Here is a 12,498-nt window from a genome sequence, read left to right as displayed (position 1 = left end):
GGTCCAGGATGTAACATGTTGACTACCGATCAAAAGGTTGAGGTTTGACTGCAGTTGTGGATCAAATCTGACAGCCAGCGATAATTCCACAGTAGCTGCCGGTACAATCTGAAACTTGATGGCTTCAGCGACCCCTTGAGTATCCTAAGAGGAACTGTTTTACAAACTGAGGCACTGACTTCTTGAGACAATGCCATTTGAATGACTCACTTAGTGTTTTGGCTTTTGCCGATTCTCAAACGTTGCCCCGGGTGGCTCCCGGGCTTTCAAAATCCAGTCAAAGCAAAACAAATGAGCTGTGAATTCACCACAGAAAATAAACTTCTGAATCAGTTAGTCTGTTTTCTCAGTAATAAAGTCGTACTTTCCCGTAACAAAAATGTGGTGAAACTTTTGAATCAAGGTGGATCTCTTCATACAAGTGCAGTAATGGGCCTTGTTTTGGCTTGTTTTAAGATGCACTTAACAAAATCCCCTGCGGTCTAATGCCCACCGTTATAAGAGACACGCCTATAAAACCGCTGACAGGACAGCTCAAACTTTTTGGTATTTTCCTTGAAACCAAACATATTAATGTTATTCATGAAGTGGCCTGTTTGCCTTCCAATCCAGCAAAAAAAGGGTTATGCGTCTGGGCAAGAAATAAATTGTCAAATGAATGGGTGCTATCTTGGAGTCTGGCATCCAGTTTATATAATACATCCATGGTTCTTTCAAAACAGAGAAAAGCAAGTTGGCAGTGTTCTAGCGAACACGTCCTCCAAATTAAACGACACACAATGTTGTCTGTAAACTGCCTTTTAGAACGGCACACTGAAGCGCATTCTGATCTGATGTCCATATGGACAGAGGACAACATCATTTGTCTGCTCTCTCCAAAACTGTCACAGATCCCTTGTAGGATTTAACAGCAGTTTAGGCACAAAAATGACTTGGGGAAAGATCCTAGTTTGGGTTAAAATAAGTACGCTGTTAAGGTTAGAGAAACATCATGGTTTGGGTGAAAATGATCTCTTCTTAGGGTTACGGGAGATTCATTGTCATGGTTACAGTAAAAACTATGTGTTTAAGGTAAGGGAGCGATCGTGGTCGGGAAATCCTAAAAGACAGATGTTTGGTTGTCCCATCCATCCACACATACCCCCTCCCTATGCGGACCTTGTTGCTTTACAATGACCTGTAATCAGTCACCTGACTTCCTCCTTTGCTCCCTTTGTAATTACTACCACTGCTACAGGGCGCTGCCATCTCAGCATAAACATGTTGTTTAGTGGCCCTGGATGAAATGACTGATTTTGCTAGAGGAGGGTGTCGTTCCACCAAACTGTTCTAAGTAATGTACTCAGTCTACCTTGTATAGAGGAAAAAAAAAACTCTAGTGGAGGCAGGGGTGGAAAAGTATTTAGATCATTTACTTAAGTCCGAGTAGTAATGCCACACTATAAAAATACTTACTTACAAAAAGTCCTGCATTCACAATCCCACCTATGTAAGTAAAAATACTGAAGTATTCTCAGCAAAGTGTACTTAAACTATCCAAATGTATTGTTTATTTAAAGTATAATTGCAATCAATTAGAGGCTCGAAACAAGCGAATAAGGCAGTTGAAGGCAGTTTCAGTACAAAGTATTTGTGTAAGGTCCTCTGCGGGGTCAGAGCATCTTGTGCACAGGTGTACGTAAAGAGATATTAGGCCTCATGCAAGAACATGTTTTGTAATTTTATTCTAAATCTCTCTTACTTTTTTCTCTGAGGCTTGTTTCTTTGAGTGTTAGACTCAACAAACTCTCTGAACTGGACAAACAGACCGAGACCTGCATTAAGACCCTGTGGAAGCTCAGCATGGAGCCAGAGAATTTTCTTCAAGACAAAACCACTAAATACGTTTTCTGTGCCGAAATACGGCAATAAAAATATTCAAATCTGAAAAACACTCATGACAACCCTTGATGATGTGGTGAATAGAATATCAAATTTGCCTTACATTTATCTTGATGAATCTCGAGCAAAATGACAATTAATTGTGATACTGATTTCAGATAATAATGGCCAAGCCATGATGTACCTGCAAGTTATATGCTTTTACATATAGCTGTTTCATATTGTATATTGATTATCTGAAAATATTTGTTAGCAAATACTTGGTATAGTTTTGCTCGTGCGCACTGTGGATGAAGCTGTGTGTAGCTTAATTTACACACCAGTACCAATGTGTTTAAAGCTGGGTAGGTGTTTGAAGAAAGCTTGCAAGATATTTTGGGTGGGATATTGTTGAAGCAAGGCCAGCTTGAAGGCTGCAGCATGTTAGCTCATGCACATACATGCACACGCACACACATACCGCTCTGTACACACCATGACAGATAATCGTCGCAGGAAAAGAGTAGACACAAGGCTGCAGTTTAAATTGCTCCGCATCATAGCTCAGCACCTTCTCATCAAGAAAAGTATGTGGATTCTTTTAGGACTCCATTTGTGCTGTTCCAGGAAAGTCAAGGGGAGAAATCAATGAGTGCACATAAAGTACAAGTAGATAAAATGCGAGACAGGCTGGAACTCCATGCCAGGGGCAGTGCTCCTGTGTTTTGAAAAGACAGGTAGGAAACCCTGGAGAGCTGGTATAAGTTTGACAGATTCTTTTGTGTGTACATGAGAAGAGAAGAAATGGGAGGTTTTCTGTAAGATAACCTTGGTTTAGCCTCCTCTGTCCTCAGTATAATCGCACAAAAGGTTAGATCTTGTTGCCACCATGCCTTGCTTTACACCAGTCCTTGATACATAACGGCATTATAAAGAAACAGCTGTATAGAAGTTGGCCGAGCCCTCCAGACATGTATTAGGCATAAAACTATAATGTGTGTCTGATATGTTTAGATTCTGCAAAAACAAAATTACAATTTCCACATTGCAATCTGTAAAAGGGCATCTTCTCCTTCAAGAACCAATTAATAACCAACTAATATCAGAATCTATGAATATGCAAATTGTGTTTATTAATTAATAATTGTTATTATTCCTGCAGGACACAAGATTGCTCATTGGCTTAAAGTTCCTACATAACTCTCATATAAATTTGCATTTTAAACCAGGATTGGCTTCCAAACTATTTGTGATAGTTCATGACAAATCATGCTCGTAGACCTACCCCTTAAAATCGGATTTTCATTGAGCACAGAGAAACTTTCCACTCTCTGTAGTTAAATGTGAAAACAGCCCTGTAGTGTTGAACTCTGCACAGACACCATTCTGCACAGTGGAAACCACTTTTAAGTGGCTGCAAAGGCAGCACAGAGTCAGGGTAGAAGTAGGAACTAGTTAACACATCTTTTTTTAAGGTATAAAAGACCTCCGATAGAGCAAGCAGGAAAGTAGAAAAGGTCAAAGCTCAATGAAAAGGGAAAAGGGTGGACTGAAGCAACCCTGCTCCCTGCCACTGCAGCTAATTTACGCCTGCGGTGGAAGTCCATTATTGTCACTTTTGTTTATTTGGGACACTAATGTGGAGAAATGGCAATTAGAGAGCCACAGAAAGCACTCAGCTGGATGATTTTTCCCCCTTCCAAAATAAATTGCCATCTGTGGCCCTCCTATCTGATGGAATCGGGTTGTCCTGAAATGCATCCCTGTAAGCGCCTATAGGTGTGACTGGTTTGGTTTACCTGAAAACTCTCTCTGATATGTCTTTTTTTACTCTACATATACATTAGTCTACATTTATGAAATAACAAAATTGTCTAACATATTTAAGCCAATTGTTATATCCTTCTACAGAGGAAAAGAACACCAACTGAATGTTGTGCCAGGTTATTTTAGGCAGTAAAAGTCACGTTCATAGTCGCTGCTAGATGATTGGCAGTTGGAGCTCTTCCAAAGACTGGTTGGGCATGAAACTGTTCTGGTTGAATCATCAGTGTTCACCTTTGTACAGTAAAACGTAAGTACAGGGAAGTAAACTATGAAGTTGAAATGATAAGCTGATAAGCCATAACATAAGCCTATAGTATGTTAGAGCACACATTGTGGATACTAGATCCCAACTGATATGGGATTTTTTTAAGACTTATACCGATTTTGATATTTGAGGATTTTAAAATCCACTATTCTGATACATGGGCTATAGATAATCCCTAACATTTGTTATGTGTAGTTATGAGATCTCAACGAGACATAATGCAGTTTAAAAAAACATATATATATTTATCGTTATCAGTAGCACTTTGAGCAAAAGTACAGCTGAATACGTCAGCTGATTGCTGTGTGTTGTGGTGGATTTGTGGCTTGAAACAGTGAGTTGCCAACAGGGGAGTTGCAGAGTGCCCTCTGATGGACAAACTATACAACAGCAATAACACTCATGTTTGTAGGATCCGTCTCTTCGTTTCTTTTTTGATCGTCATTTACTGGCTGTTATAAACACAGATACCTACCTATTTTAGCTCATATTGGCCAAAAATATCGACATGCAGATTTATCCGTCAGGCTGTAGCAGATACCAGTGAAATTAAAAGCTTCAAATTGGAATTGAGAGTCTTAAAAAATACTTTGGGAACAAACAGGCTCACCCGTGTAGCAACTGTGTAAAAAGAAAAAGACAAAAAGAGGGCGAGAAAGTTTATTATTTATAAGAAGTTGTGTTTGTTTCTGGGCTTAACGAATGTAGGAATTTACTAACCTGAAGCTGGAGCCCAAATGGAACCAGCTTTAGGAAGCTAGCAATCATGAGATACACCGGATGTTGAGGGAAAATGAGTATCTTTGAGCCAACTGTTTTCCTCCAGTCTGCTTGCTCAGCCGATGGACTCGGCCTCTGTCCATGATATAGGAATCTGATAGGGGGTTATTTATAAAAATGGCCCCATGAGGAGTGTCACTTTGCTCAGTAACTGTTATGTCTCGTTATCTCAGCGTCCTACTGTGACCTGCAAACATCTCCACCGTCCTATGTATGTACATTACAGCCCATTCATTGACTGATTTTCAATCTATCTTCATGTTTGTTCCAGCCAGAAAATCTTTGGCCATCTCTCTGCCTGTCTATGTCCTCACTAGAGCTTCAGAAACCTGTTGTATGGATGAAGCAGCTGTTGTCTGGATATTAAATGCTCTCTTGGGTAAAAAGCAGCAAACCGAAGCAGAGCTTTCTTTAATGCTTTGCGAGCCAGCTGTTCTTCCAGTGCAAAGGAATTATGAATACTGTCCTTCTTTTTGCATTTGCCTTTTTTTTTTTCTGTGCTCGTTGACTGTGAGTTTTTGAAACAGCATGTACGCTGGGTTACAAAATGGAAGTCTTAGTGGTTGGTTGTTTTAATGGTTGATTTATCAGAAGCTGCGATTACATTTTATTCTCGTCTTTATACTTACACCTGTGCCACAGTAAAGGCAGGTAAAGGCTTGGTCAGCCGGGGACATGATGTATGTCGTGTAATATAAACACAACATAGGTCATTTTTACTTGTTCCTTTGTGCAGCTATGATTGGAATGTCTTGTCTGAAAAGGTTTGATTGAATGATTGTGTATGCAGACTGGTAATAGTTTAAATGCTTTTTGGGTGCTTATGAAATGGTGCTTATTGCAACTAGATTCGACATGATGGTAATGACATGATAATGACAGGAAAATCATTGGAGCTAGCCTAAATAGACTTTCAGTTTTTCTAATTATTCAAATTCAAATTTGTGTATATGGACTAGAGTTTTTTTAGAATGGAACAACATTTTAAAGGAACAGTCAAACATTGTGGGATCTATGTTTGTGTAATCGGGGTGGAGGTGCTCTTATTTGTTAGCAAGGTGTGTCTTGAAAGGTATCTCAAGCACGTGTGACTTTGAGAGGAAGGGCAGGCACTTCCAGCAGCAGTTCCATCTGCTGAAACACAACCTTGCCATGCAATATGATGACCATGATAAGACATACATATTTTGTTATTATGTTAATAACCGGGTACTCGGAGTCCTCCTCAATGATTTTCTGTAATTGTTTAGTACAAAGTATTTGTGTGAGGTCTGCTTCCTCTCCAGAATGACACAATGTTTGCCTGAGGCAAAACTAACGTATATATTCAACGTTTCCTCATATCATACCCTACCGCTCTGCTCAGCTCTTCCCCTCTGCTGGAATGTACTGTATGTGAAATCTGTTTTGCTCTTGGGCAACCAACCGCCCAGACAGTAGACATCTGCGGGATCACAATAATACCTTTTTGAAGATACAACTTGCTTCTGGATGACAGGTAAAAACTTTCAGACCTGTCTCCCAGGGTTAGGGCTACGGTCAGTCTCTCAGACTGACCGTAGCCCTGCATGAAAAAATGCAGCCTCCTCATTTATTTGAGTGGAGCCAGGTTGCCAAATCCAAAAAGTTAAACCAGGATTAACCTGTGCTGGCTGGTTTCTTTACAACATGAACCGCATATTTGCTCATGTTTAGGTTGGGATCTTTGTGAACATTTTCTAGCTTTGTGAAATCCAGTATTTAAAACTGTGAAACAGGTTGCAGCGACTATACTTAAAAGCAAACAAAGTAGTCGCTGAGAGGCTGAGGTAGGGCTGTGGTGTGGTTTACTGACTCCCTGCACAAATAATTCGCGGATATCAAAAAATATAATCTATTGTTTTTTTATTGATGATAATATGCAACTTAATATAATGTGAAAATGTGTATTCAAAATAATCACAATGATCAAAACTATAAAGAGGGATCGGCTCCAGCCCCTATGGACTGGAGTGCAGTCAAGTGAATTTGCTACCTTCTTCCACTGCTAAATGCCAGCTAATGTCTGCCCAACAAGTGGCTACATTTGTCGCTAAATTGGCAATTGGGTTCACCCTAACCTTTCTAAACTAAATGAGAAAGAGCACACCTCCAATCACATGTTGGAATCATGTAAACATGGATTTCATGTTTCTCTAGAATCCATGTAATCATCGTATCTTGAATACGATCAAAGACAAGATTAAAATCAAACATGAGTTCATACTCTGTGTGTATGTGCAAATGCATAATTTCCTATCATTCAGTTTCTCTGATGTACTTCATTTATGCAACCCTAGCACTGAATGTGTGTGTGTGTGTGTGTGTGTGCATTTCAGATTAACTGCAGCAGATCGCGTGATTCTGCAACACCTTTGGACATTCTATCCTTTAATCTGTTTTCTCCTTTATTATCACAGTGGATATGTGATAAGAGTAAAAACAACCACACCTCGAGAATAAAAAGTCTGCAATCAACACCTCAGACATTGTTGAGTGGGTGTGTAAAGTGATTTGTCATGTCTGACCACTAGATGTCACCGTATACGGCGGCAAAATGTCACGGCCATAATCTGGACAGGTCATGTGCAATATTCCCTTTGATAATCTGACACCACAGCAATTCTTCCCTCTTTTAATATGTCCCCTGATATGCAAACACCTCGTTCAACCTGTTTTATCAAGCTGAAGAGGCTGATTACATCAAATTAGTGGCACTTGAGTAGTAGTAAGCACACAAGTTTTATTGTTAAAATGCAGGGATGGAACAAGCTTTCAGCAAAAAATACCCCCTTTTAAGAACAGACTGAAGTGTTGATAGCTACTATATGAGTAATACATGTAGTGATTGATGGTGTCTTGGCTCTGTGTTCAGCTAGGTAGGTACCCAGATGTCTGAGGAGGCTCTGAGGATGACGTCTTGGCCTTGAACCCCAGCAGTATGTCAGGTAAGATGTCTGGCCTGATTGCCCCACCACACACTCGCAGCCCGACAGCCCCAGGTGTGTTCTAAATAAGATTTATAGTGTAAAAATGTAGTGTAACTATGCTTTAAATTTGCTGTATTTTAAAGTTGCTGATAGCAGATATTTAAGCCAATATTCACGAAATCTCAATTTGACCTTTATTCACGTTTCCCCTGATTTATATTCTTGTCAACAAGTAGACAATCATGGCACACTAAAATTCTTAACTGAAGTACGAACATATCAGGTCTAAACCAGCAACGTATCATTTTGTGTTTTTTTTATTTTTCAAACTTGAGTCTGGGAGCATCAAATCTGACAATTACAATCACTTGGAACTCTAATTAGACCCTCTACACATGATCAGCGGCAGAATCCCTTCGCGCCGGCGTCTTTTTATGGAGAGAGAGAAGAGGCCTAACCTTGCAGCAGTGAAGCCTTAGGCTTAGATTGCACACCTCAGTGCTGTGCTCAAAATTCAGTCAGTTTCAACTTTGACCTTTTGGACCTTGAGATTGTTTTGTCACCTGCTGTTTCCAAGGTCTACAGTGAACTGCTAAGCGCTCCTTTTAAGGCCACATGAATGAGTTCTCCAGGCGCTTAGAATCGATGAAGTTTGAACATTTACTGCTCCATCACAACTGAGGAAAAACTCAGTATGCTGATGGACATCATGCAGTATGGTCAAAAGCCCTAAAACAAGCTAGTGGCTGGACAGCTGTTGTCTAGGCCTAGAGTGAACTTTTAAGCTTGACTTTGACCTTTCTGTGCACAACCAATGAGATAACAGCTGTCCATGGCCTAGCGTCCATGGCTGTCCCATAGTTTGAACAGTAACTCTTTGCCACTTCGTCAGCACAGATAGTATAGTGTACAGGGCAAATTGGCCATCACGTGTGGATTTAGCCGGGCCTGGTGACCTCGCTGGCCCGCCACATATGCTATCAATCTCGGCATAGTGAACAGATGCGAGCTTACATGTATCACATGAGGAAAACGAACCTGATCTCCTCGCTCACTGTAACACCAGACCAACAACAACATGCTGTGATAAAGTGATGTTTCTGATGCTGCTGTTAAGGATTTTGTTTTATTAGCACCTGATTGTTGATTCCTTTGATTTGATGTGGAAAGCAGAGGAGCGTCAGTCTGCCTCTCTCACCTGTTTCACTGAGCAAGGAGCTTTTTTAAAAGTGACTCTCCCATCTATTTTAGAGCCAGCAGAAAAATGCTCCCCCCGCTGGAAAGATGAGGCCATTCAAAATGGTAATATTTATCCTCCCTCTCAGTTCTGCTTTTCCTCTTCTCTGTCAGTCTGGGTGAGCTTTGGAGCACTCCTTAAAGATTTTGAGTTTTTCACAAAAAAAAAAATGGAGGAGCTGCTTCAGATGTTAACCGCCTTCAGATTTTGCTTTAAATGTTGTGAAAGGCCCTGAATGACATGATTGATTCTGTTTAGAGCTGGTAACTCAGGTAAGCACTCTTGTAAAATGTGTTGCGTTCACATTTGGGGCTTTCTCCCTCCAACAAAAATCATAATCCATTACCCAAACCATTAACCAACTTCCAGGGGAATGTTTTACTGCAATATTATTGAAATATAAGATTTGTGTAGCAACAAAGCAGAATAGCTGCAGGCAGAGACAGCGTCTTTTCTTTTGATTGTGTTCATGTTACCTATGGTAGTGGAGCTAAGCTTAAGCTAAGATGCTGTTATCCTGGTTGGTATGATAATATAAAGACCTGCAAATAAACGCAAAATAAATCCAAATCATGTTATTAAGTTATATGAATGTTGTCTTCCTGAGCAATTAAACTTACAGTAGTATAATTAAGAATGTTGTGATAATATAACTAATAAACAGAGGGTTGTCCTTAAACTGTAGTTCCACAGTAACATTTTATTTTACGGGTCTGTAAGTTCCTAACGAATTTGTAAGAAATTTCCTGTAAGGGAACATGTATAATTTGCCACTAATAATATGTGAAATAGAGACAGAAAAAAATTTGAGTTCATTTGGTACAATTAATTAAGAATGAATACGTATTAATTAAATACCAGGTTAAAAAACTATTTTAGTCAGCGCAAAACAGCTCAGTTCAACATGCAATATGTCAAATTTGCCTACATGCAAGCATACAGTTCAACGTATAGAATAAAGTCCAATAATAAATTAAAGTGTACTTTGAATGAAAACGAGCAGTTCTTTAAAGAAAATCATAGTAGGCCTATCTTCAATAAGAGTCTCACAACTGTCTGTTCTTTCCAGGATAGGAAAGAATTACAAAATAAAGGATCCATATGTTAAAGCTTTTCTGAAATTTCTGTTAAAAATTATCTTTTTCATTATACTAGTTAACATAATGAGATCACTGACATAAATAAAAAAGAAAAACTGGAGACATTAACAATAAAAATGTCTCTGATGCTCACATATGTAGGAGCTATGAGCACACAAAGACGTCCTCATCACTTTCAACTATTAAATTAACAAAATAAAAGATGCGGCAAACCTTAATCCAAACATGGCATAAATCTGTTCGTTTGGGAAGGACAATCCTGGCTGTAATATGTCGTAAACATACACTGATATGTTGAAGGAAGATTAAGCGATCTTTAAAAACCAATCTCTAGTGGGTCTGTAAGCATGCAGTGGAGACTTTCATCTTCCTCCTTCCTGTCTGTTTCCACCACTATCACTAAAAGTCCCTACAGAGCTTTTCATGTGACTATTGTACAGTGTCAAACACAGAGACATTTTAAATGAAATGCAGCACACACACACACACACAGTCTCTCAGACAAAATTTCCATCATACCTGGCAGCTTTTTTATACTCTGCACTGATTGCTGTTGCATTCAAGGACCCTTCAGTCAGTGTTGCTTCATATGACCTTCTCATACAGCCCTGTGCTGCTGTGAAGAGACTTGAATTATTTCAGGTCCTCACATGAAAGGATTTCTTTTAGAATTGTCTCAGCATCGTTTAAATTGCCCCAATTCACATTTTATAGGTCATGTTTGTTGAGTTTAGAGGGTTGCAAGAAGTGTTTATTTATACAATAAATTTATATGTTTTGGAAGGCGTTGGTATAAAGACGTCCTGATCAGCAGTCTAACAAGCTTAAGTTTCAGTGTCACAGATGTCTTCACGCGCTAACGGTGACCTGTGGGTGACTCATGATGCCTGAGGATCTTTGAAGACTAATGATATTTTCTTTGAGAGGTCACTTTTTATGTAACTCTTACCCTAGCAATCAAGGAGAAGGAGTAAAAGTATTTAAATAAATGAAGAGCAGTGTCTGAAATAGATTCATTCATTCTGAATTGCTGGATAATCCTCTCAACCTTTAACCTTTATGGAGGACGCCTTCTGTTGTTCCCCTGAGCTTACCTTGAACTTTAAGGGGAAAGGTTGACCAACTAATGTGCCCTCCTCAGGTAACACCGAGTAGCCGGGGACATCTGGCTTAGGGCATCGTGTCAATTAAGGGCCCGCGGTATAAGAGATAGCTCACATCCAGAAAGTGTTCGTGACCGGCTTTGAACCCCCAAGACCTAAAGTAATCAATCAAGGAGGGAATATATCTGTGCAAAACCCCACGGCAGGGCCACTGTGCTGAGCTGCCATCGACAGAGAAACTGTTCCTTTTTGCAAGGCAGGGAGAGATTATTGTAAAGTAGTACCATCTAAAATAGAAAGGCCGTGTTGTTTACTTTAGACGTTTGTCAGGAATTACCTGGAGTCATCTGCTGGAGACAAGACATTAGTTTTCCTTTGTGTTTTTATACGTACTTGGCACGAAGAAGTGTGAAACTTTCTTCCGGACATACTATTCCAGCACGTTTTCATTAGAGCAAGCTTAAAGAGAGAACTATGCAACTGATAACAATGACAATTGGGGTAAGTAAAGAAATATTTAAATTGTCTGAAATGTATTGTGAATTGCATTATTTTAAAATGTTTGTTTTTATGTACATGTAAAGTGATGCATTGTGGTCTTATAATAATGTAAACATTTGTACCATCATATTAAAAGACATATATAGTAATCTTGAATCAAGCTCCACAGCTTAACATGCAGATGAATGTAATATAAGCTGTAAACAAGCTTTACATTATGTCAAAGGAAAATATTAAAACACACAAATGAATCATTAAATGAACACTAATAATAATAAATACCTTGCTCAATACCTGAATCAAAAATGTAAGAAATGAATACATGTGTATATGTAATTAGAATTTTTAATTCATAAATACTTTGTTTTACCTGAATTTATTTAAAACAGTATCTTCTTTCTGTTAGCATTAATTCTGTCCGCTCAGACAACAGATTGAGTCAGTAGGCAGGCGTTAAACTCTGTCTGAAGAATGCTTAACAGTTCGTCGAGAGTCGTTTAAGAAACTCCAAACAAGATTAGTCCATGGCAAGGACATCACCTCATCAAAAAGTTAAACTGGTATCAAGCCCTCTTTGCAAGCAGATTTGCCTCATAGAGCCTGTCTCTTACCAGCTGCTGCATGGTGATCACATCTACTTGTCACAAACTCACACTTATTACATTAATGGGGTCAGTAATCCCATGTTAAGCCTTTATACCTCTTCATTCAGCCAGATTATATAAATTAAACATTGATCATTTATTATGGCCTAGTTGTCCACAGCATAATTCCAGATCTCCATGAGTGCATACTCCAAAATGTAGCAAAAATGTAACAACTATAATACAGTCATTATTGCAGCACTTTTATAATAAAAAAAGTTTTAACATGTGAA

At 39.1% G+C, this 12,498-nt stretch overlaps 1 protein-coding gene across 8 annotated transcripts in view; it reads left to right on the top strand.

Moving 5' to 3' along the window:
- Positions 1-12,498, top strand: part of thrb (thyroid hormone receptor beta) — a 98,970-nt gene that overhangs the window by 68,075 nt on the left and 18,397 nt on the right. For 6 of the 8 annotated variants that reach the window (XM_046058032.1, XM_046058033.1, XM_046058029.1 and 3 more), the window contains 2 exons: positions 7,626-7,698; positions 8,932-8,982. In XM_046058032.1, coding sequence (XP_045913988.1) covers positions 7,692-7,698; positions 8,932-8,982 — 58 coding nt within the window. In that variant the 5' untranslated portion in view covers positions 7,626-7,691. The remainder of the gene's footprint in view (positions 1-7,625; positions 7,699-8,931; positions 8,983-12,498) is intronic. The other 2 variants (XM_046058034.1, XM_046058035.1) reach the window with 1 other exon arrangement.

This window comes from Micropterus dolomieu, linkage group LG09, assembly GCF_021292245.1.
Source record: "Micropterus dolomieu isolate WLL.071019.BEF.003 ecotype Adirondacks linkage group LG09, ASM2129224v1, whole genome shotgun sequence".
Classification (NCBI taxonomy): domain Eukaryota; kingdom Metazoa; phylum Chordata; class Actinopteri; order Centrarchiformes; family Centrarchidae; genus Micropterus; species Micropterus dolomieu.
Note: the sequence above shows the minus strand (reverse complement) of the source record. Positions and strands in the feature narration are given on the sequence as shown.